Here is a 26,270-nt window from a genome sequence, read left to right as displayed (position 1 = left end):
CATATCCCTCTTAACCCATATCCATCCCCAGGGTCGTACCTTTACTCTTCTGAACTAGGAGAAAGGAAACATTCCAGTTACCCAGAAAACGGGTCGTATCTCAGAACACAGAACTCCTGGACATGGCCTTGTCCATCTCCCATGTGTTTTCACGTGTCCTCTCCCAGCACACAGCTCCTTCCCTACCTTAACCATCTCTCTGTTCCAGTCACACCGGTCCCATTTCTGTCTCTTGTACTCATGAATTGATTATTCTCTGTAGTAATTGATTGCTCTTTTTGCAATGTAGGCAGCAAAGTCACCTGAGAATTAATTGACAAACTTAGGAGACCCAAGCTGGTTTAAAGCTCTTAATAGCTCACGCTATTCTTCAAGGTTGAGGGAGAACCAGCTGCATTGAAGGAGCATCTTAAAAGGGTCACTGGAAGTTCCATTGTCACTTTTGTCTAATATGACCAGGAATCCTAATGCTCCATGCAGGACCTACCCAACTTCCTGTTTTGATTTCAAAGCCAGTAATGGTACCACATCTAGAATCCTAGATAGCAGAGTTTTTATACATAACTAGAAAATATCTATGATAAAATGTCTTTCTCCTGAAAGTGTTATTTCACAATAATCTCAATGAGTAAAGATGATTTTGGTATTTGCAGTTACTAAAAATCAACAACCTTAACGTTGGGCAAGGCCAGCTTTTAAAATGCTTGTTCTCCCTGAAAAACAGTGAAGATCTGATTGGTTGCAGTCACTAAACATAGATGCTGTGTGAGGGACTGATTCTCCCCTCAATTTTTTGAATTGAAAAAAGATTATTAGTAAATAAAATTTGAAAGTAGTGTTTGTTTGTTTTTTTTATCCTAAGTGTGTTCACATTATCCTGGGTTGAATAGGAATTGTGTGTCTGGGCTGGTCCATATGTACTCAGGAGATTATGTGTTGTGGATTTTTCTGTCTCCTGGTGTGATATCATTGACTTGTCCTTTTGTTTCTGTCATACTCAGCAGAAGGTAGGCGGAGGCGGATACCAAGAGAACCAACAGGTCACATCAATATAGATTTAGATATAGGTACAGGTATATATAGAAAGAGACATAGATATCACATCAGGATATACAATTTTAAACAAGATTATATATATATATATAAAATAAAGGAGATATATATAAGAGAGATATACATTATAAGAGATTATATATACATGTATAAGGAGATTGATTATAAGGAATTGATCACGTGATTATGGAAGCGAGCTAGAGACCCAGGAGAGCTAATGGTGTAGTTCTGGTCTGAGTCGGACAGTCTTAGAACCAGGAGGACTGATGGTTTAATTCCAGTTCAAAAGCTGGCAAGCTCAAGACTCAAGAAGAGCCAAGGTTTCAGTTTGATCTGAAGGCAGGACGAGATGATGCCCCAGCCCAGTCAGGCGGCAGGAATTCCCTCTTGGAGGGTCAGCTTCTTTGTTCTATTCAGGCCTTCAAATGATTAGATGAGGGCCACTGACATTAGAGAGGACGATCTGCTTTACTTAGTCTGATGCTGATGTTTTCCAAAAACACCCTCACAGACACAGAATAACCTCCAACCAAGTAAGCGGGGACCCTGCAGCCCCGTCAAGCTGGCACATAGAGTCAGCCATCACACCATCTCCATTACTCAAATAAGCTAACTGAAACTGGACAAGCCCTGGATTTCCTGATGCTAAAATGCAGTCTTCTCTCACTATTTCACACAGTCCTCTCATCTTATCTACAATGGACTGAATTTATGTTCCCTTAAAATCCATATGTTGAAGCCCTAAGCCCTCACATCATAGTGTTAGGAGATGGGGCCTTAGGGAAGTGATTAAGTCATTAGGTGGACCCCTTATGAATGGAGTGGGTGTCCTTACAGAAGGGACCCTAGGGAGCTTTCTTGCCCTCTTCTCCACCACGTGAGAATACAAGAACCCTGCAAACCAGAAGAGGGCTCTCACCAGAACCCAGATAACCCAGCACAGTGATCTCAGACTCCCAAACTCCAGGACTAAGAAAAATTAATTTCTGGGTTTTCTGTATGCCACCAGTCCATAGTATTTGTTATAGCATCCTGAACTGCGTAAAATATTACTCAACCCAGACTCACCCAAAAACTCCTTAACATAGAACCTCTGTGCCCTTGGGCATACATAATAATGACCTTTTCCTTTGTCTTGCCCCAGAATATAAATCCTAATGTCAACTATTTGCAAAGTTGGGTATCCTGTTTATAAACTATTCCATTGTCTCAAATATTGTTTTGTAAGGATAAAATGGTATGAACATATGCATAAGCCAAATTCACATATGTCTATTTAGTTTTTTATATAAACACAAAAAGAAGAGGTGAGTAAAGTGTACACTACTATTATAAAGATGTGAATTTCATAAAATAAAAATCACTTCTGTGATTTTTCTTAATCTTTCAATGATTCTAAATAGAACCTAAAACTAATTTTCTAGCCACGGTAATAATACTTACCTCAAATTCATGTCAGCCCAGGAAGAAATTTTTTTTTCAAAGTATTTATTCACATGTATTACAAGTATTACATGTCCCCATTTCTGACTGGAATCCATTTGTGTTAAACTAGCTTTATTTATTCTTCTTATGTCCTTTCAGAATGTTTTCTAAATTGTTTATCCAGGAGGAAAATATCCTTTGCAAATCTTCCCAGAGAAAAGCAAGCAATTCATTATCTTGTCAGATGAATCACTGAGCTCCTGAAAGACACGTGGCTCACCCCTGGAAGGTCCCATCTGATGCCATTTGTCCATTACCGAGAAAAACAACCCTTTTCTGCCATTCCATCTCAGCCCATTCTCATTTTTTAATATAAAAAAGTGTATTTTGATGGACACTAATGAATAGCAAGCAAAAGAAGATGTGTTTTGCCTGGAAATGTCAAATAGCTACGTCTGAAAAGGAATCAGAGTTGAATGCCTGATAGGTTAAGTGGTTAAATGATGAACAAGCAAACTGAGTGAAACGTTCCATGCCCATAACTGGGGAGCACGGCAAGACTGACTGTTACAGTGTAGCATGTGGCTTTTCATCACCATTGCTACCAATAATACGGCGCAGGAAGGTTATTTCTCTCAATAGTCTTCTTTGTTCATAATAACAATCAGTCTCTATTTGGGTGGTTTTAAAATAGGCAATCATTTCACAGCAGGAACAATGAGAGCCGGAGAGATTTCAGAATCTTATCAGCACTCATAAACACTGGCGTTTATTGTCTTGTAGCTCGAAAGGCAAGAATCACTGCAGTCAAGATATTCAAAAATCCACATGCAATTTTATAGTTGAAATACAAAAGGAATGTCAGCTATCAAGTTTACAAAAATAAAATACAATTTATACTTCAATAATACGTAAGCTGGTAAAAAAAATAAAGTCAGCTATACATTTGTCAGTTTGTGGGATGCATGTTAAAAATGATGCACTGTTACTTTTAGCCCCAAATTAAAGTTTTCCTCTGTGGTAAGCAATATTTATAATTAGGCATTGCAAACACTTTTAAACAGATCGGCAATTCCTCTTTAATAATGACTTGTAACATATTTATTTCTAGCAATGTGGCAGACTAAACACTTGTAGAAAATTCTTTGGAGAGAATGTAATTTAAATACTAGGTATTATTAACTACTAGATATAAAAATAGATAAAAAACAAATTTTTCTATATAGCACAGTGAACTATATTCAATATCTTATAATAATCTTTAATGAAAAAGAATATGAAAGTGAATATATGTATGTATGTATATTTATGACTGGGACATTATACTGTACACTAACATATTGTAACTGACTATACTTTAATTAAAAAAAAAAAAAAACTAGGTAAAATATAAAACGTACATTTGAATGCATGCCTGAGCTGGTGAAAAATAAATTCTACTGGTAGAAAGTTTCAAGAATTGGTATTTGCCCTGAGGATTTTGTCCAAATTGTACAGCCTAGATCTGAGTTGAAATGTGTCACTAGTGAAACAAAACCTGGGGTTAAGCTGAATGTAAGAACAGGTAAGAGACTCTTTCATAAAACTAGGATTCCAAAGGATAACTCATTGGGAGGTAACTTCTACCTCAGAGGGAAACAGTTTGTGTAATAGTTGTCTGCGTCCTGGATCTGAGTGGAAAAAAAGGAAAGAAATTTAAAATTGGGGAGGTGGCAGTGGGGGGAGGAAACTTGGAAGGCTAGGGAAAAGGAAGGGATGGAAAAAACATTCTTAGCCATGAGCCAGTATTCAAATACGTCTGGAGCTAGAATTCTTATGACATCGACATCCTGAAAAAAAATAAGGCTAAGAAAAATATTTGAAACAATTAAGTTTCAGAACCGAGACATCTGCCAAAACCCAACACAATCTGGAAGAAAGCGAACTTTAAAACCAGATTTCAAAGTATCCCTAGAGAGAAAGTTCCAATTAACATGAACTCACAGTCAAAAATTATTAAACCCATGAGGAAATAAATCACTGTGAACAAGGCAACAGAAACAACAAACTGAAAATCAGACTCTTAAAACCTACAGATGATAAAATCATCAAAACAGTGTATAAAATCAGCATGTTATATACATTAAAAGAAATGAAAGAGAAGATTGAAAATTAGGCAAGAAACAAAGAACAAGAATTTGTCAGGATTGACAAGACATTTTTGCAAATTGAGAAGAGTGTCTAGAAATGAAAAATTGAATCTCTAAAATAGAAAGTCAGTGAGCTGGACAGCAAATTAGACAGAATTGAAAAGTTATTAGTAAAGTGGATAACAGATCTGAAGAAATCATCCAAACTTCCACCATTAAGAAAATAGATGGAAAGTGTGAGAGAGAAATCAAAATCAAAAGCATGAAGGAAAGTATAAAAAGGTACAAAATGTATATATAATCAGGACTCCAGAAAATGATAATAAATAAAATGGCTGAGAATCACTATTCAAAGAGAAACAAATAATCTTCAAATTCAGTAAGCCAAATAAATGTAAATAAAATGAATTAATTCTAAATATATTCCAATTTTGAAATCCCATCTATCCCTTCCCACCCTCCTAAATATATTCCAGTGGAACTTAAAAGTAGAAAAGACAAAAGAAACAGATTTTTAAATTAGCCAGAAAGAACATACAGACTGATTAAAATAGAAAAAAACTAAGTTTATACTGTATAGCACAGGGAAATATATTCAATATCTTATAGTAGCTCACAGTGAAAAATAATATGAAAGTGAATATACGTATACACGTGTATGACCGAAGCATGGTTCTGTACACCAGAAATTGACACAACATTGTAAACTGACTATACCTCAATAAAAAAAACAAGAGGGTAAAATATAGATGTTTTCAGTCAAGCAAAAATGAAGGGAGCTTAGAAAAAATTTAATGTATATTTCAGGAAAAGAAAATTATTTGAGGAGGAAAGAGGGTAGCCTGGGATCAGTCAGAAAGAAAAGAATTTATTCTAAATATTTCAAGAAGAAGTAATTAAATGCAGAGAGTTCTGTAGTTTAAAAATTGTTGTAAGAGGTAGGTAAGCAAACTTCAAGGGTGGAGACTGAAACCCAGGAATTAGGAAAGTGCAGAAAGTAGCTGCCAAATCCACAGCTGCCCCTTAACTCCGAAGCTGGACACTGGGAGTAGAATAGAGAGTAAGAAGAAGGTTCTGGAAGATCTGCCGCTTTTGATACTAACAGCTACACATAAAACAGATAAACAACACGTCCTTCTGTACAGCACAGGGAACTATATTCAATATCCTGTAATAGCCTATGATGAAAAGAATATGAAAAGGAATATATATATATATGTATAACTGAATCACTGTCTGTACCCCAGAAATGAACACAACATTGTAAACCAACTATACTTCAATTTTTAAAAAGAAAAAAGAAAAAAAAAAAAAAAAGAAGAAGATCTGCTGCATCTGAGGAAGTATGTTCTGCTCTTCTTCCAGATGAGAAATGAATTGTGTTTCCTTTCAACGTCCAAATCTCCTACAAACGTCTCTCACTGGTGGAATCTAAATCAGAGCCTTCCTGGCAAAGGAGTCTTAAAAGTAAGTCTCCCAGGCCTTCACCACTGCAATAACGTGGGAGAGTATAAAAAGGAACAGAAATGCTACTGATTGGGTTTAAGAAGTAAGTGAAGAGATGGCAAGCATGTGAATCAATAGAAATATACATTGACCCCATGAAACAATACAATGATGTCTAAACTGAGGGTAAAAAATGAGATGGAACTAAACTATTCCCCTCTACAGCAGAGTGATATTATACAAAAATAATAAGAATTTGCTTATTTTTATAACTTCTTAATTAGACAGGCACATTAAAATATATTTGAAAAACACTAAATTAATTAAAACAGCATTTAACCTCCATAGACTAAGCTTATTTGATTTTAATACTATAAGATGATAGGTGAGAGAGAAACTCACAAGCATTTCTGTCCATTACAAATTAAAGTTGATAATTCCATGCTCCCAGAATGGGTAGTTTAAAAATTCTTCTTTTTGTTTATTAATAGATTAAATATTTTAAAATTCATTAAGGAGACAGTATATATTATTTTCATTTTTTGTTTTTATATATTTATTTTTGAAGTATAATCAGTTTACAATGTTGTGTCAATTTCTGGTGTACAGCACCATGCTTCAGTCATATAGGAACACACATATATTTGTTTTCATAGTCTTTTTCACCATAAATTACTACAAGTTATTGAATATGGATCTCTGTTCTATACAGTATAAACTGGTTTATCTATTTTATATATAGTAGTTAGTATCTGCATATCTCGAACTCCCAATTTATCTCTTCCCACCCTCTTCCCCACCTGGTAAACATAAGTTTGTTTTCCTACATCTGTGAGTCTATTTCTGTTTTGTAAATAAATTCATCTTTTTTTTTTAATTCCATGTATGAGTGATATAATATGGTATTTTTTCTTTCTCTTTCTGGCTTAATTCACTTAATCTCCAGATTCATCCATGTTGCTGATAATGGCATTATTTTATTATTTTTTATGGCTGAGTAGTCCATCATATAAATATACCACAGCTTCTTTTTCCAATCATCTGTCGATGGACATTTAGGTTGTTTCCATGTCTTGGCTCTTGTAAATAGTGCTGCTATGAACATTGGGGTGCATGTGTCTTTTTGAATTAAAGTAGTATATATTTGAACAACACAAATTAAATCTAAAGGGCATTTAGAGAACCCTCATATCCTGTAACTGAAGAATGCAGTTATTTCAAGCTTACATAGAACATTACAGAAATTCACAGTACACTATGTCCAGGCTGTAAAGAGATTTTACACTGTAAAATCTCCCAGGAGCACCTTAAAAATATAAATATTTGAGTTCTACCCCCAGTGATAACTGGTTTTATTGGTCTAGGGTGGGTTCTAGGCATTAGTGTGTCTGAAAATCTCTTAAAGTAATTCTAAGGTCATCCCGAATGAAGAACCATTTCAACAGAAGTGACCATTTCACAAGTTGAGATCTAAAGTAGGTCTCAGTAAATTTTAAAGATTTCACATTGTATTTTCTAACCACTATGCAATAAAGTTAAAAGTTAATTTTTAAAAAATTAAAATTTTGGAAAAAAACTCACATAACTAACATTTAAAACACACGTTTAAGTGACCCTTAGGTCAACAAATAAATCATTAGTAAAAATTATTAAATATTCAGAAAGTAATAACAATGAAAATATTACACACAGAACCTGTAGAATCATAAAATACCATCAGGTATTTGCTTTTGTTTTTCTGTTTTGGATTTCTTTTTTCCTTTTCCTTTTTTTTTTTTAACTAGAAAGTTGATTATAAAGTTTCTTGGAAGAACAAACAAGCAAAAATAATGAGGAAAACCCTAAACAGTAAGAGTAATGGAAGTGGTAATAGTCCTACCAGATATTAAAACCAATTTAAAACCTCTGTAATTAAGAAAGAAAGTGTGGTATTGGCACATGAATAGATAAACCAATAGATAAACTAATAGAACAGAATAGAAAATAAGGAAATAGATCTAACCGCCTATAAAAGGGAAGTGTATGATAAAGTTGGCATCTAAAATCAGTACAAACAAGGTAGATTTAAATACGTAGTATTAGGGTAATTGGGTACCATATAGAAGAAAAAGTAAAACTGGATCTGTCCCTCATGCTGAGGATAAATGTCCAATAAATCAGAGATTTTAAACCTAAAATAGCAAAAGCATACAAGTATTAGGAAAAAAGGTGCAAATTCTTCCATAACCTGGAGAGGTACATTAATCCTAAAATGTAAATGCAGAAGCAAAAAAGAAGAGCTTAATTAAAAAAAAAAAAAGACTTTGCATTACAAAAATATATATATAGGCTTAAAAAAAGAAAGAAAGAAAAAATCAGCAAAATATCCAGACATGAAAATTCTCCTTGCTACTTTCTTTGGGAATTGATCATTTTATTGGGGGATTAAGATATATATATATATATATATATATATATATATATATATATATATATATATCAGAATCACTTTACTATACACCTGAAACTAACATTGTAAATCAACTACACTTCAGTAAAAAATAAAAAAAAAAATTTTTAAAGTTCTGGAAAAAAAGATACTTCAATGTCGTTAATAACCTAACCAAGCTGACAGTTTTGTGATATATTACTACTATAATTCCATTTTCTTAGGCAGAAGACCTAAACAAGCAATTCTCCAAGGAAGACACACAAATGATCAAAAGGCACATGAAAAAATGCTCAGTATCACTAATTATCAGAGAAATGCAAATCAAAACTACAATGAGGTATCACCTCACACCAGTCAGAATGGCCGTCATACAAAAATCCACAAATGACAAATGCTGGAGAGGCTGTGGAGAAAGGGGAACCCTCCTACACTGCTGGTGGGAATGCAGTTTGGTGCAGCCACTATGGAAAACAGTGTGGAGATTCCTCAAAAGACTAGGAATAGACTTAACATGTGACCCAGGAATCCCACTCCTGGGCTTATATCCAGAAGGAACCCTACTTCAGGATGACACCTGCTCCCCAATGTTCATAGCAGCACTATTTACAATAGCCAAGACATGGAAACAGCCTAAATGTCCATCAACAGGTGACTGGATAAAGAAGAGGTGGTATATTTATACAATGGAATACTATTCAGCCATAAAAACTGACAACATAATGCCATTTGCAGCAACATGGATGCTCCTGGAGAATGTCATTCTAAGTGAAGTAAGCCAGAAAGAGAAAGAAAAATACCATATGAGATCGCTCATATGTGGGATCTAAAAAACAAAAACAAACAAACAAACAAACAAAAAAAGCATAAATACAGGACAGAAATAGATTCTTCTTTTCAAAATTCAATACCAGAAGCACCATGTACTTAATTAGTAGCATAGAACAAAATCAACATGTCATGTAATCCCAGGAGTGAAACAATGATCCTGACATGCAATACAGTGCAATCTAAAGTTCAAAAAAAAAAAAAAGTAATTATGAGATTATATATAAGCGTATAATATAAGCTTATATAATATTCATAGATATTTAATATATATATATATATATATTATTCACATACATATATTATGTGTATGTATATTTGTTGGCAATTTACCTGCTAAGCCTCCAGCTATGCTTTCTACTTTTAAAAGTCATGAATATTGTGCCGGAAATCAGATGTGACACACCAAGATGGAACAGACTAGTGTCAGACACAGCTAGAGCGGTTTACTGGTAGCTGGTTAGACACGAGTCAGCAGACAAAAGACAAAAACTCTATAAATATGCGTCATTGCCCTGAGAGAGAAAAAAGCCTACAGAAAGAGTTTGGGATCCTAGTTAAATCACTTCACTGTTTATCGTAGAGAGATGACCAGTCAGTCACCTGTTGCCATAGAAAACCAGAGCAGACAGAACGTGCATCTACTTTCTTTTTTGGCACAGAAGGAAGGAAATTAGACAATTTTTGTATGATTTTATGGCAGCTAAATTATGACATCTGGGAAAAAAAGAAAAAACAGGTCTTCTTATTTACCTAGCAAAGTGAAGGGAACTATAGAATAATTGACGGATTGATGGAAAGTTTTTTAAAATTACGCAAGCAGACAAATTCAGATGACTATGAGGCAGGCAAATAATACTCCTGAATAAAGCGCGTGGGACGTGGAAACACAGAGCAAGCTCCAGGAGAGACGGGGAGGCAGAGGTGAACTTGAGCTCACCTCCAGGTTCTCCCGTTCCACAAGGAGCAAGTCCGGCGGAGAGCCGCCATCTGGAAAAGGGAGTCCCATGATGCCAGCATCCTTGGATTTTTCAAGAAAACCCCAAGGCGAATACTACCAAAACAAATGGAAATTCTTTTAAACTATAGGCCTAACAAAACACTGCCCTGGGTTATCATACACAGTGGTAGTTTACCACCTCTGCCTTAAAAGAGTAGGCTAGCTCTAAACAAGTTCACTGATAAAAAATATAATTCCATAATAAAGTTAGAGATGCGATCTACAGGAAAAGCATTCATGAATGCTGTTCCCAATGTAAAGCCCACAGAGGACAGAGTCCACACTGTAAGAGTACTGTGTGGATTTTAATGAATAACTTTGTGCACTTCCTTTCAGTACTATTTTTGTTATTTTTAGGATTTGGGTTTATATTGTACTTTAAGATATTTCAGCTATCTTTTGTCTGACATTATTTAACAAGCGGACTTCCACGTCAACAGCATGTTTTTATAGGCAAACTCTTTAATGCAGTTATGATAGCACAATTATGCCTCAGCACCAAGAGCCTAGAAGAGAGGTTTGGTCGATTCTATTTGAAAGTTCACTGGCTGATGGAAGCTGGAAGAGCTGGTTCAGACAGGTAAAATGGAAGCTCCCTATTGTGAGAGAATAGCTAGATGACTCATTGTGTTTTTTAAAATATTTATCTCCTTAGGAAGAGGAAAGTGATGGGTATGCCAAGGACTGGCATTAGCAGGAGACAAGAGCAAGATGAGACAAAAGAGTAGAGATGGGGTGGGGAGGTGGGGACCACCCTACCTGGTGACAGTAGCAGACAGAAGAGCTGAATGAATCGGGAAAGGAAAGAAAGAGATTCTCACCTAGGGAGAGATGGTCTCAGCCATGGGGAACAGCAAAACTGGTACAGTGATTTGCAGCGCATGGATTTTCAAGAAGCAGCAAAAAAGCCATGCAGATGAATTGAGGGAAACAGCCCCATAAGCATCCTAGAAAGAAGCTGGCCTGTGGGGCTCAGGATGGGCAATGGAAGCTTATCAGACACCCTCACACACTCTCCTCCCTTTTTGAGGAAGGAAGAGACTTGAATGTTCCAGCAAGTCAGCAAAGGTGTGGGGAGAATTACTCATTTGCTAACTTGAGGCAATTGCCAGAGGGGTTGACAATTCAATCTCAAATGTTGAGCACAGTGTCTGGCACTTGCTAAATGCTGTTGAAGATAATTGCTTTGTGAATAAGATATTATGTGCTTTATTCTACTCCAGGTAGATTCCCAGAAGGTGACTCACAAAGTGAAATGTATTTGTATTTTTTAAGTTTCTGATAAATATTTTATGAATAGGTATAGTTTAAGGCTTAAATATTGTTCTCATTTTAAGTATACGAAGTTTTCAATTACGGCTGTTTTTGCGAGACATGAAATGTCTTGATAGTTTTTCCTTAACATGAAATGGAACATCTTAATTTATTGTTGCCCTCTTCTGGCATCCCATAGTATCAGGTCAGTTCGTTATATAATGTAAAACGTGAAACTGAGAGCTTGAATGTCCAATGACCCTATACCAATAAATGTTCGCCCTAATTCTGCTGAGACGAGAAATAGTCTCACAACTAGTGAAGGTGCCAGCCGTTGGCCACCTGCTGAGCCTAATGATTCATTTCAGTCTAACTGTTCACATGCGACCGTCCACCAGAGTCCTCATTTGGGCATCCAACTCACAGAAACAGGCCAGTTTGAGCCCAGCCAAGCCCTGGTCATGGTAAGACACTGACAGACAATAGAGAAACAAGTCTGCTCTGTAGGAAAAAGCAGCAAGGGGACAAGTTGACAAAGCAGCATGGATCAGAAGTTCCACAAGCTTCCACCACCAAGTGTAACATGTGTCTGATCTGTGCCTTTTTTTTTTTAATTAATAGACTCTTTTTTTAGAGCAGTTGCAGGTTCACAGCAGAATTGAGCAGAAAATACAGAGTTCGCACATAGCCCTCCCCACCCACACGTATATACTCCCCTACCCACAGCATCCCTCATCAGTGTGGTGTATTTGGTACAATCGTTGAACCAACATGGATGCATTATTATCAACCAAAGTCCATAGTTTACATGAGGGTTCACTCTTGATGCTGTACATTCTATGGGCTTTGACAAATGCATAATGACAAGTAGCCACCACTATAGTATCACACAGAATAACTTCATTGCCCTAAAAATCCCTTGTGCTCCATCTGTTCATTCCTCCCTCCCTCCCTCCCTTTCCCCAAACCCCTGGAAACCACGATCTTTTTATTATTTCTGTAGCTGTACCTTTTCTCATTTGGTTGGAATTGTACAGTTTGTAGCCTTTTCAGACTGCCTTCTTTCACTTAGTAATATGTGTTTTAAGTTTCTTCCGCATCTTCCACGGCTTGATCTTTTTTTTTTTTACTACACATGTATTTTTTAATTTACATATACATACTATTCGTTGTTTCTAAGAACCCTGAGAGCTTTAGCTGTTTAAACTTACATGACTATCAAAGAAATAAAGCCAACCACAAAATAAGAATTAATTTTAAAAAATACATACGCCCTGCCCTTTTTTTTAATTGAACTGTAATTGATTTGCAACGTTGTGTTAGTTGCTGGTCTATAGCAAAGTGATTCAGTCATACATACATGGTTAGATATACATTTCATTTTCATTATAGGTTATTATAAGATATTAAGTATAGTTTTCCTATGCTATATAGTAGGACCTTATTGCTTATCTATTTTATATATAGTTGTTTGTATCTGCAAATCCCAAACTCCTAATTTATCCCTCCTCCACACTCCACCCTCCTTCCCCTTTGGTAACTGTAAGTTTGTTTTCTAAGTCTGTTTTCTAAGTCTGTTAGTCTATTTCTGTTTTGTAAATAAGTTCATTTGTCTCATAGATTCCACATATAAGTGATACCATATAACATTTGTCTTTCTTTGTCTGACTTTCTTCGCTTAGTATGATAATCTTTAGGTCAAGCCATGTTGCTGCAAATGGCATTATTTCATTCTTTTCTATGTCTGAGTGGTATTCCACTGTACATATATACCCTAACATCTTTATCCAGTCATCTGCTGATGGACATTTAGGTTGTTCCCATGTCTTAGCTATTGTAAATAGTGCTGCTGTGAACATTGGGGTGCATGTGTTTTCTGAATTATATTTTTGTCCAGACAGATGCCCAGGAATGGGATTGCTGGATCATATGGTAATTCTATTTTTAGTTTTTTAAGGAACCTTCATAATGTTTTCCATTATGGGTGCACCAATTTACATTCCCAGCAGTGCAAGAGGGTTCCCTTTTCCCCACACCCTCTCCAGCATTTATGATTTATGGACTTTTGAATGTCTTCATTGGACATCTTCATTGGATCTGTACCCTTCATCAGCCTTTGCTCCTGTCACAGTGGATGAGCCGAACACACGGTGTTTTGAGGCTGACTCCACTCAAGAGCTCATCCCCCTCACCTACTCAGGATGTCACACTGGCAGTGTTCCCTTTCTCCTGCTACATGTAATTTTTTCTCTCTCTGTTGGATCACTTCTATAAGCGTTAAACATGTTGTAGTATTTCTCACATTTAAACAATGGCAACAAAATGCCTCCCTTAGTTTCACGGGAGCGTCAGCCATCATCCTATTTGCTCCTCTCTACAGCACGTCTCCTCAAACCAATTATCTGTATTCACTTTTTCCACTTCCCCTTCTCCCATGTCCTCTGGATTCTGTTTCAACCAGGATTTTATTCCTTCATTCCACCAGTTTATGTCTACATTTTTGAAAGTTTTTATTGGTTTTATCCACTTTTACCAAAATCAGCAATGCCCAATACACTGCTGAAGCCAATGGTCAAGCCACAGTTCTGCTTTTTCCAACCCCTCAGCAGCAATCCAGGGTTGATTGCTCACTCTCTCCTTGAAACACAACCCTCATTTGGTTTCCCAGATACCTCTCTCTCAGACCACCCCCCTCACTGTTCATTGATGTCTCCTCCTCATCTCCCCAGCCCCTAATCTTGGAAGGTCCCAAGCACAATCTTCGGACCCCTCATCTGCCCTTCCTACATCCCCTTAGTATGTGATTTTACCTGGTCCTATGGCTTTAAGCAACACTGACACCCTGATGACTCCCAAATTTATATCTCCAGTCCAGTTCTCTCCCCAGAACCTCAGTTTCAAATACCAATTGCTTACTTAGTATCTCCACTGGGTGCTTATTAGACATGCCAAAATGTACACATCCAAAACCAACTCTTAATTTCCCTCACCTCTTCCAAATCTATTCCTTCCAGTCTTTCTTATGTCAGTACAAGGCACTTCATTCTATTTTCTCAAGCCAAAAATTCACCTAGTTCTTTCTAGGTTCACATAGCCAATCCAATAGCAAATTCTGTTGGCTATTCCTTTGGGATATACTCAGAATTTACTACATCTCAACATCTTCACTGCCACAACCCTAGTCCATCATCTCTCACACAGCTATTGCAATGTCCTCCTGTCCACTGTTTGCACCCCTATGATCTGTGTTCAACAAAACAGCCTGGGTGACCATGTTGAAAGGCAAATCATCTCTTTCTCCTCCAGACTCTCCAGTGGCTTCCCATTTCATTTTGAGTGAAAGTTGAAGTTCTCACAATGGCCTACAGGGCCTTACATTATCCCCCTCCCCCAACCTCTCCACTGCTCCTCAAACCTTAGCTCCCACCACTCACACCCTCACCCTGACCCACGCACGCTGGAACAGTCTTCCCTCAGATCTCTCATGACCTCCTCCCTCACTTCTGCTCAAAGGTCACCTTACTGGAGGGACGTTCCCAGACCATCGCGTAGACAATCACAGTCCTTTGACTTCTCAGCTCCCTTATTCTGACTTGTTTTTCTTTGTAGCATTTATCATCACCTCATATATTCTGTATTTTTTAAACGTCTATATTGTCCATCTCGCCCCAACAGAAGATAAGATACTTCAGAGAAGAACTTCTATAGTCCCAATGCCAAGAAGAGTCCCTCGCATATAGTAAACCTACAATAAATAAATGCTGAATGAATGAATGACTGAATGAGATTCCCCCCAATTATATAATTGTGGCAGGAAGATAATGTTTTTTCCCATAAATATTTACTTCATTCTTAAAATTCTTAAATTTAAAATATTGTCAAATTAATTTCTCTTAAGTAACTGCACATCTCCTTCCATGAATATATTTAATCAAACTCCATGTCTGATTTTACAATATTTTTAATCACAAAATCCGTCCAAAGTCTTTTTCAACGGCTCAGAGCAAATTCACAATTTAATATGCTTGTAAGCCAGTTGAGGTCAAAAACAAAATTGGACCCTCATGCTTTTAACTGATTCCACAAGTACAAGAAGTAAAAGTTACGCATTTGATTTCCTGTTGACAATTGTTGGTTTTTACTGCAATCATTCGAATGACTCACATGACAACCAGATTTGGAGACAGCACGGTAATCAGGTGGTGATTGCCGTAGGTTGTTCACCTCCAGAATCTAGGACATGATTTAAGACTTAAATGAAAAGAGAATGATGGTTAAAGTCTGGGCTTCAGTAGGCATCTGCCCGTGTAACAAAAGCACTAGGCTATGGGACACAGTGAGCCTTCTATTCAAGGCAAAGCTAATTGGAGAAAAGGGTCTCCTTCCCCCAGGATTAAGATAGAAATGGCGGCCGCACGAAAGAGCTCTCAAGGCTGCTGCACTTTTACCCACTTGGAGCTCAGTGCAGTGTTTTTCTCGCACTAATGAGCAATGCATTTACTCAGATGCTTTTAAAATTAGAATCAGAGGATTTTTTTTAAAGTAATGAATGTTTTGCTTAAATCGTACCAACATGTGTTTTGAAAGGAACTGGAAATGTAACATATGGTTCACGTAGACTTAAATAGACCTCGTTCAGACATTAATCTGTGGGGAAGAGGGCCTGCTTGCCTACTTGCCCCCCTTAAGCACAGCAATTTTTACTCAATTATCAATCTATTCCTCTTAGATCAGATATTTGGTTTTAATAGGAACTGAAAAAGTACTTCACTCCTTACTTTATTAAGACAATTTTGAAAAGATTCACTGAGGAATATAAACCACAGTATGGAAGGAACTGTGGTCTGATTAACAGGCAATTTATACAAACAATGAAATTCGCATATTTAGCTCACTCTTAACACAGGGCCTCAATAAAGAAAGTTCTGAAATTAACAATTCTTGCTCATCAATGATGTGGTGAAGACTCAGCCGGGTGTAATAACAAGTTTCTGTCTTGGATGCTTCAAATATGCAGCTGGTTCTACATCATCCTTTTTTCTACTCCATATCTCACTGTGTCTACACCACGGGATCAACTCCATGCATTGGGGCAAATACACATGTAGGAGGCCCAGCAATTGAACATCTCACTGCCCACCGGAGGCCAAAGCCTCCGGCACCATATGTAAGCCATCCGTGGCTCCATCCCCAAAGCTCTGAATCCTTATACACTCATGTCAGGTATGTCCCTGGTACCCAAACAGTCCTCAGTATTTGGATTTGATAATATTTTCTGTTTGTAACCAGGAAAGGTCTTCTGTTTTCAGAGGCTTACATGATCAGACTGGGCCCACCCAGATAACCTCTCATGTTAAAGTCTGCAACCTTTTGCCATTAACATAACATATGCCCAAGTCCAGGGATGGACAACTTTGAAAGGGCCACCTTTTATTTTTATTTACCTCTGAAGTTTATCCATTCTGGAGAATTCAAATAGTTTACTGAACCGTAGTCTAATTTTGGCAGGTAAGTATAGTCAAGAAAACTTAAAGCAATGACAATGAAAACTTTCCAAGACCTGAATTTTAATTGGCCCTGAAAAAAAAGCTGCCTACTCACTGACAGAAATACATATGAGAATTCTGCTCAAAGTGAAATATTGGCAAACAACTTCAGCAGAATTAATTAGAATTCCTAGGCAACTTGCTTCTTCCAAGATGCTTTTTGAGAAGTTTGGGGAGGGGTTTACAGTCTGTGGACAGCTTTAAATGCTTGGGCATGTGTAAATTAATTCCAAATCTAATTTGAACTCTAATCTGTCCTTAAATTTAGCTGCTAAGACCACATTTCTAGTTCCTGGCTTGCTAGTGACCCCAGAATGAAGGAGACCTGTTACCCCCTGTCATTTGCTTGTACAGATGATCCTCTACATTTAAAAAAAATAGAAGTCATTGGTTGTTTGAAACTCCTAATGCACTTTGTTCCATTGTAACAATGTTAAAAGTAGCACTTAGATGCCAAGGCAGACCTACAGAATTCAAATTAGATTATAATTTACTTCAGACCAGTGCCGCTTGGAAAGAACCGCAGAACGAATCTGTGAGAAGCTCTATTCCAAGTTCTACGTCGGAACACGTCGCTGCTGACACCCCTAACACAGAGCTCCCCGTTCAGCTCCCCCCAGTGTGGGTGAAATCAGCTAGAGATCAACCCACGGGAGAGGGGCCTCCAGGTCCCCGAGGTGGTTCCAAAGTCTGGGCAGAAAGGGCCTGCAAGGAGGTGGCAAAGGCCACAAGGCTTTCTGTTTGGGGGGATGAGGCAGGACCTCCCACCCAGGCAGCTTCAAATAAGCCTAGTTTCCAGTGATTTATGTTCTCCTTTTCTTCTCTGCGAACCTATTCCTTTGGCTTTGTCATTGCCGACAGCCATGTTTGCAGCATCCCTGGTTGACAATATAGGAAAACACAGCTTGATGGATTTTCTTCCCCCTCTCTCTCTGGCATACGCACGGTCCTTTAATCACTTGCAGTGAGTTTTGACTGCTAGGAACAATAAGTATTCATTTTCATAGTATTTATTCTTTCTCATAGTGTATTTTTTACACATGTCCACTGTAGGAAATCTGAAAAATAGCACAAACTGAAAGCAAAAGCCACTCTTCATCACAACACGCAGATATAACACCCGAGTTACTCACTCTGGTGAAAAATACAAATGAATAAATGAGTGAATAAGTAAGTTCATAGTGTAAGACCAAAAAAAAAAAAAGGTTTTCCTTGGTTGTACAAGCTTCCTGGCAGCCTGCAGGAGTCTGCCCAGCACTGGCTCCTCCTGGGCTGGGGGCTGCCGAACCAAAGTATGGATTAAGTTAGGAAAAAGGGCCACAGCAGCAGTCAGTCACAACAAAGCTTGAACTTTGCTCAGAACTGCCTTTGAGCAGCGTCCAGGTCTGCACCCCTGACCGTGCGCGCCCACTGCCCTCTAGTGCCCGTCCGTCCGTTGAGTGCGATGCAGCAACGTGCAAAACCGGAATAATTGCAGAGACGAAAAACAAGATCAAAGGGAAACAATGACTAAGGGGTAGGAGGAAATGATTAGAAAAGAAATTAAACTGAGTGCACTCGGCCAGCTCCTGCTACGGAAGAATAAATGATCAAAAAGCTCTCGTTTTCTCCTCCTCCTCCTCCCCACCCCCATCTCTCTTTACCAACGCAATGCATAAACACTATGTTTCATTCTGACCACGCCTGTAATTGGAAGGAAAGGGATCCCGTAATAAAGCTATGAATTAGGAATTATGTTATTTATAAATATTTGTATGTTTAGGGAGGATTAATTAGCCTTTTTTGAAAAAGAAATCTGTGATTAGAAAAAGAATAATACATTAATGGACGGTGGGGATGACATCATAAATCACAAGAGCATGAAAGATTTCAAAACATCGTGTTAGGTGGTGAGCTATTTTGAAGAAAGGAAGGTGTATTTAGATCCTCACATCAGATCAAGGAGCCAAATAGATTACAGATGCCTGGAATGTGAGCCAAAACCAATTTTCAAACATGATAAGAAAATTAAAGTGAACTTTTATCAAATACAGGGAGAACTTTTATCAAACACAGGGAGAACTTTCTAAGCTGGAAGAAATGGCAAAGTAAAATGTGGATGATCCAACTATATCAAAGTAAAAACTTCCCTATTTTAAATGAGCAGGGACACAATAAGCAGAGAAAATGTTTATACTTATGTAATGTATGAAAATCTCGTACAGAGAGATGGGAAAAAGAATCTGACGTCAAAACTGGAAATTAACAAGTTAAAAAAAAAATGATGCACAAGTAAATGTGAAAGCGTTCACCTAGAGAGGACTCAAAACCGACAAGCCATTTTTCAGGCTACCAAATTAGCAGAAATGTTTTCAAAAGAATAGCCAGTGCTGGAGGAGGGAAAGTAAAATAGACATTCTCAAATGTTCACTATATACCTTTAGAAAAACAATTGACATGCAGCAGAAATATCCATACTCACAAATAGTCAGTGCTACTATTTTGGAGAATTTATTCTAAGGAAAGATCCATAAATGTGCAAAAAGCTTTGTGATCAAAGATGATATTACAACATTATGTATAATATTACAAATGTATACGCATCATAAAATGCCCAGTGATAGAACAGCACAGACCAGCCTTGAGAACCGCCCCCCTGGTGAAGCGGTTACACAATCACTTATCCTCTCAGCCCTCAAAGGCAGTAACAGGGTCTGTCCCTGCAGCCAGAGCCCCAGGACAGTTGCCTCAGACCTCAAGCACCTGCATCTGTTCACCTCAGAGTGTCTTAAAAACTGCCATTCTCTAGATGTGCCGTGATACGAAAAACGATTAGAAAGCATTTTATAGTATTAACCGCATTAAATGTGGTTATTATGTAGCCATTAAAATGTTTACAAGGAAATTCTAATTCTAAAAAACTATTAACAACAAAAAAACAGAACACAGAGTCGTACAAGTCATCTAATCTCATATATACGTTTTCAATTCTAGATACAGAATAAACACCAGAATGTTAATAGTGATTTTCTTTGAAGAGCAGACCTGAAACTCATATTGTTTTTCTTCCCCTTCCTGTATCTTCCAAGTCCTCAATAATAATTTGTTTCAATCATTAAAAAATTAATTTTAATGTCTTAAACAGTAAAATGCGTAACAAAAGACTGCAAAAATACCACAAGGGAAGTAACCATTTCCAGGTGATTCTCTATTGAATAATTTTTTTAATGTGTCATGAATGGCATGATAGGGATTGTCCGGTAAGAGAGCCGTTTTAGATAACAGCCCACTACACCATGATCTTCCTGTTCTGCTAATCTTTTAAATTATTTCATGAAGTCCACAGCAGACACATCTTGAGAGAGTGGGAAATTATCTGTATATCCAGATGGACCGTAGAAAGGATTCTGTCTTGAGAAGCATCAGATTAGAGGTCTGCTGAGAGATCCTTCGAACCTTGCCTTATGCACCCTAATCCACAAAAATTATGGATTATTGTAGAGTTAGAGGCCCACATTTCAGGAAATACTTCAACACGAAGAAATGAAATCCCATGAATTTGGTAACATTACTCTTGTTGACATATTTTGCCATCTCAGACTTGAAATTTTGAAGTTCCAGTTTGTACTTTGTTTCCTTCTGCTTGCCAGAGAGATTTTTCTATAGCCAAGGAAAGTCTAAGGGATATATACTATCTGCATAAAATTTGATTTGAAAAATTATGAGCTCATAGCTACTAAAATATAAAAATGATTAATTCTCATCAATTATCAAAGTATTAAAAAAAAAAAAAAGCATTCTTTCCAGGCTAACGAGACAGGGATTTTAGTAGAGTTAGGATTCAATATTTGTAATATTTTTTATATTTTAAATTATTTCAAAAATGATAATTATCCAGAATTGGAAATATCCAAAAATATTCTTTCCCTTTAATCTACCAGTTCATCCACTTTGGACTGTTCTGGTTTTGATTCATACCATCACCAGAAGCTGTTGGAGGTGAGGATAGAAAAAGAGTGAGAATTTAAACAATTTAATCTTGATCACTGTCACTGGGAGACTAAGAAGAAAATAACATTAAAGAGACAAATCCTACACTAAGAACAATTTCCAGAATTTTTACTATAGCTGCCTTTTACATACATCTAGCTGAAAATACTTAATCACAGAAGTTCCCTAGAGATAAATTTCCATATGGTCAACTAAATGGTGCTGAGTATGTAAGCGTCTGGAAACGACAAGCAATATGCCTTAATAATCTCTAAGGTGCTACACAAAAGCCCTAGACAGAGCTGAGTTCATCACTGACAATTTTTTTTAAATACCGCAAGGAGTTTCAGATGTTTATATTAAAGTGTAATAATCCTATTTAAAATATTGCTTCTCATAGGATGTTGCTCTTATTCTGTGGTAATTAGTTTGGAAATGCTCAGGCTTCCTTTTTTTGAAGTTGAAATAAAAATGTATAGCAAAAAACAAACAAAAAAATTGTAGCAGTGAAGTGTATCTGTATTACTAAAACAAGAAATTGAGCATGTTAAAATTTTGTGGATGCTTTGCTATTTTATTTGGCTTGATTTGGATTGAAAAGAGACAGAGAAGAAAGGAAGGAAGAAAGGGAGGAAGGAGGAAAGGAAGGAAGGAAAGACGAAGGGAAAGAAGGGAGGAAGGGAGGGAGGAAAGAAGGAAGGGAAAAGGGGGGGAATTAGGGAGAAAGACGGGGAGGGGAGGAAGAAGGGAAGAAGATAAGTGGGAAAGAGGCTAAACTGTATTTTTCATTCCAACTGACTCTGCACTTAAAGAACCTGAGAGGGAAGATTAAAGGATTCACCACTTGCTAAGACTGGAAGATTATGAGCATTGTACAAAAAAAATGCTCTGACAACCTTATAAATTTAGTGAAAAGGATCTAACACAGTGAGATTGAAATATGGGAAATTAAACTTCTATCCAAACTAACTGTAGTTTTCAAGCAATAAAAGACTAGACGGCTTCAGCAGTTTTTTTTTTTTTTAATTTTTATTGATTATTGTGGATGTCAGGACATTATTTGTCCTGGGCCAGCATCAGAGACAACATTCAACAAGAATCCATAAAGGCTAAAAAATGGTCTATTGGAAATGGTACACATATGCAGTATTTTGATATTCCATAGTCTTAATTCTGTCTTTTGGAACATAAGAGTCAATTAATTTATAATTAAATTGTTATTACCATAATCTAAGATCATAATTTTAAAATTCTGTTCTGATTTCCAATATGACACTAAGGTGCAATCGTTGGAACAGGAAGAGAGTTTCAACTTGAGAGGAACTTAAAACGTACACTCTCGGATGAAGAATAAACTGAGGGAGTATTCCACATTACTGACCTCCAAAATGTAGAACTGTACCCAGGTGATCAGCTGCCCTGTCAATGATTACTAATTTTAAGGAAAGTAATGTTAGCTGAAAAAATAAACCCAACACCCAGGACAGTAAATTATATACCTAAGTAGAGGAGGGGCCAATGAATAAGGACCATGGTGCCAGAATTGTATTCCTAAATGTTTCCTGGGTATTACAAACACGGTCTTATCACACAAGGTCCTACAAATATCATGAACACACACACACACACATACACACAACTCAATTTTTCCATATACGCACCACACACAAACATCTTTCTGAATTTCAATGTATATTAATGTTTTCATGAATCTAGTCTCTTGTAACAGAAATTTTGTGGATCTAAGTCTCTTGGAATAAAAACTTAGAAATTATTCTTGATTCTTTATTTGGATTTATCCAAAAGATCCAGAAAGTTCAAATTCTTTGACGTCTGCCCCTAAAATGCTTCTTTAGTCCCTCTCTTTTCCCCTCACTAACTAACCTAACCTAGTAGCTTCTTTCCTTGCCTCCATGAATTTACACTGCTCCTGTTCAGCGATCCTACTATTGCTACTTTTCCAAAACTTCTATCTTCTCATACCCTTCATTTGCTTAATATTCTCCATTGATTCCCATTATCCTACAAGTTAACGTCTATTCTCCTGAGCGGATCCTACAGGAACCATCATGACCTGAGCCCACTCACCTTTCCATACCAAATCACCATCACTCCTGCCTTCCCCCCACCACCTGGTCCCCTCCACCTACACACTCTCTTCCAGTCACATCAGAGTACTTGCTGAATGTGTCATGTTTCTTTTCACATCTTTGAGCACATTGTTCTTACATTTTCCTGTCAAAAGCCTTCCAGTCCTTTCAGACTTAGGATACTTCCACTGCGAAGCCGCTCCTTGATACCCCAGGCCAAGTTCAACGTGGGTATGCCATCTTGTGCATATTTTTATTACTTATTATTAGCTGCTTATTTACATCCTTGCCTCCCCCATTCAACTATGAATATTAATAGTGCTAGTTTCAGCATAGTGATTCAGTTATAAATACAAAAATAAACACAGCATTGTAAACTGACTATTCTTCAATAAAAATATTTGAATACTGAACTGGAAAAAAAAATAGGAGGTGGAGACGGTATAGCTCAAGTGGTAGAGCACATGTGAAGCACACACAAGTCCTGGGTTCAATCCCCAGCACCCCTTATAAGAATAAGTAAGTAAACCTGATTACCTCCATATTTATATATAAAGAATTATCCATACTTCAATAAAATATATATATATATATATATATATATATACACACGTAAAAAATAGGGCCAGTGTCTGCAAACTCATCTTTATATTTCCAGTATATAAAGTAGAAACTCAGTAACTGTTCGGTGGATGAATAAACCTCTAGGAATACTAAGGTTTTAAGCAGAAATTTGTGAAATGATATAAATGACAGCACTTCTTAATCAAAAAAAAATAGGTTTTCCTAGTTTTATGGCCCTAATGCCCCCCTATTTCTGTATTATTCATGATGTGTCAGGCTTTCTTCCGCTGCGGCTCCGTCTTCACCATCCTTGAATGGTCTATAAAGGTCCTGATGGGACACACTTGAAGAATCTTGATGCTGAAGCAGGACTTTGGGCATCTGAAAGAGATATAAATTACACGATGATCGTTAGAAGGGGAGAGAGAAAGACACCAATGGCCTGGGAATTTGTAAACAATTAGATATGATATATTGGTGGTGGAAAATGGAGATTAGTGGTGAAGAGGAACTCATACTAGGGCTCTCTTTAAGTGGAAGCTGCAGGTTACCCAATTTCATTGTGAACCCCATAGGTTCCAGTTTGGAAGTGAGATTACAAGGGCAGATATGGGGGGAGGGCATAGCACAAGGGGCAGAGCACATGCTTAGCACGCACAAGGTCCTGGGTTCTATCCCTAGTACCTCCTCTAAAAATAAGTAAATGAATAAACCTACTTACCTCCCTCCTCAAAAAAAAATTTTTTTAATTGGATAATAAAAGTTAAAAAAAAAAAAAGACAGATATGGATATGAGGGGGTGAGAATGGATAGAATCTATGTGGGCCTGTGTAGACCCAGTGTCGGGCCTCAGAAGGAAAGTAGAAAGTGAGTCAGAGCTTTGAGGAAAACCTGTGGGGAAACTCAGGTCGCTGTGAAGCACACTAGTTGATGTGTTATACCCTGTTTGTATGCTTCCCTGGAAGTTCATTAAAGCACACTAGGTATACTGGTTTTCCATTGCTGTGTAACAAATCATCACCAACTTAGTGACTTAAAACAACACCCATTTATTAGCTCTCAATTCCATAGATCAGAAGTCTGAGTGGGCTTGGCTGGGTTCTCTGCTTAAAGTCACACACCTGGAATCAAGGTTTCAGCCAGGCTCTCACCTGGAGACACTGAAGAAGAACCTACTTCCAAATTCTTTCAAATTATTGTTGGCTGCAGTTTCTTGTGGTTGTAGGACTGAGGTCCTTGTTTCCTTGTTATCAACCAGCCATGGGCCACTGAGCTCCTAGAGGCCCCAGGCAGTTCTTATCAGGGGTCCTCTTTCTCCTTCAGGGCCAAAAATGGAGGATGTCTCTCAAGTAAAATTCCCCTTGTGCTTCAAATCTCTGACTTTCTGCTCTGTCACCAGATAGAGAAACACTCTGCTTTTAAAGGGCTTGTTTGATTACATCAGTCCCATGTGTATAATCTCCTTTTGTCAAAGTCAAGTGAGCCATGTAACACAACCAGTTACGGGAGTAAAATTCACCATGTCCATTGCCCCTGGGATTAGGCAGGACACGGGCACCAAGGAGCCGTCTTAGAATTCTGCCTACCATGGCAGCTACGGCTTTTTCCCTTCTCACTGTACAATTCAACGGCAGAATCACAGTCATCAAGATTCAATATGGCCAAGAATGACCACTTGCTACTCATGGATTCTAATTTTTCAGTGGCAAATCTGGGTTGCACGGGGACTGTCTCCATCAAACTTAGTTCTTGGGTTGTTCGAGTCAATTGCAGAAAGGAGCAGTTGATAATCTTGGGTATATAAGGAAGGTAAAAAGACTCAGCCCCCTTCCCAGTATGTATTTCCTCATGGATCTGACTCTGTTGCCATCTTCTTTCCCATTTAGTCCAAAAACCAAACCACTTGGAGCCCCTGTTATTAACGAGTATGCCGATGCCCAGCTACATAACCTGGTGAGAAGGCTGCGCCAAAGAACAGACTTCTACAAGAAAAAGCTGGCAGAAGACGATCTGTCCTCTCCTGAGGCCAGCCCCCAGACTGGTGAGCAGCATCACCTCAAAGTACTGGGAAGAAGGACGTTATGAGTGGACACGTATTTTGCAAATGTCTTAGTTTGGGTTCCCGCAAAAGCAGGTGTCGAGACAGTGATTTTAGATACAAACATTTTATATTGAGGGTGCTCTAGAAAAGTGAGAGCAGGAAACAGAGAGAAGGGAGTTAAGACAATGAAGGTATGTGAATGACAGGGTTACTGCAGTGGGGCTCCGTCCAGCTGAAAATCCGTGTGGATGACATATAAGAATTACCCTGATGGAGGAGGAAGCTGGGGTATCAATCCACCAACTCCTGTCCTTCATTGGCTGACGGCTGCTGCTGGGGCGCGTTGCTAACATTTCAGCACTTAAAGCAGGCCAGCTGGGAGAAAACCCCAGGCAGAGAGATGCAGGAGCCCTCTGCCTGTGACCTCTAGCCCACAGTATGTGAGCAAGCCAACAGCGGTATCTGCTACAGCAAGATTTCTTGTAAATATTAATTAA

At 37.7% G+C, this 26,270-nt stretch overlaps 1 protein-coding gene across 1 annotated transcript in view; it reads left to right on the top strand.

Moving 5' to 3' along the window:
- Positions 1-26,270, top strand: part of CNGB3 (cyclic nucleotide gated channel subunit beta 3) — a 109,852-nt gene that overhangs the window by 16,821 nt on the left and 66,761 nt on the right. Inside the window, exon 4 of the mRNA XM_010952037.3 lies at positions 25,619-25,773. Within this exon, the coding sequence (XP_010950339.2) occupies positions 25,619-25,773 (155 nt within the window). The remainder of the gene's footprint in view (positions 1-25,618; positions 25,774-26,270) is intronic.

This window comes from Camelus bactrianus, chromosome 29 (genome assembly GCF_048773025.1).
Source record: "Camelus bactrianus isolate YW-2024 breed Bactrian camel chromosome 29, ASM4877302v1, whole genome shotgun sequence".
Classification (NCBI taxonomy): domain Eukaryota; kingdom Metazoa; phylum Chordata; class Mammalia; order Artiodactyla; family Camelidae; genus Camelus; species Camelus bactrianus.
The sequence above is the reverse complement of the archived record's forward strand: the minus strand, read 5'-3'. Positions and strand labels throughout refer to the sequence as shown.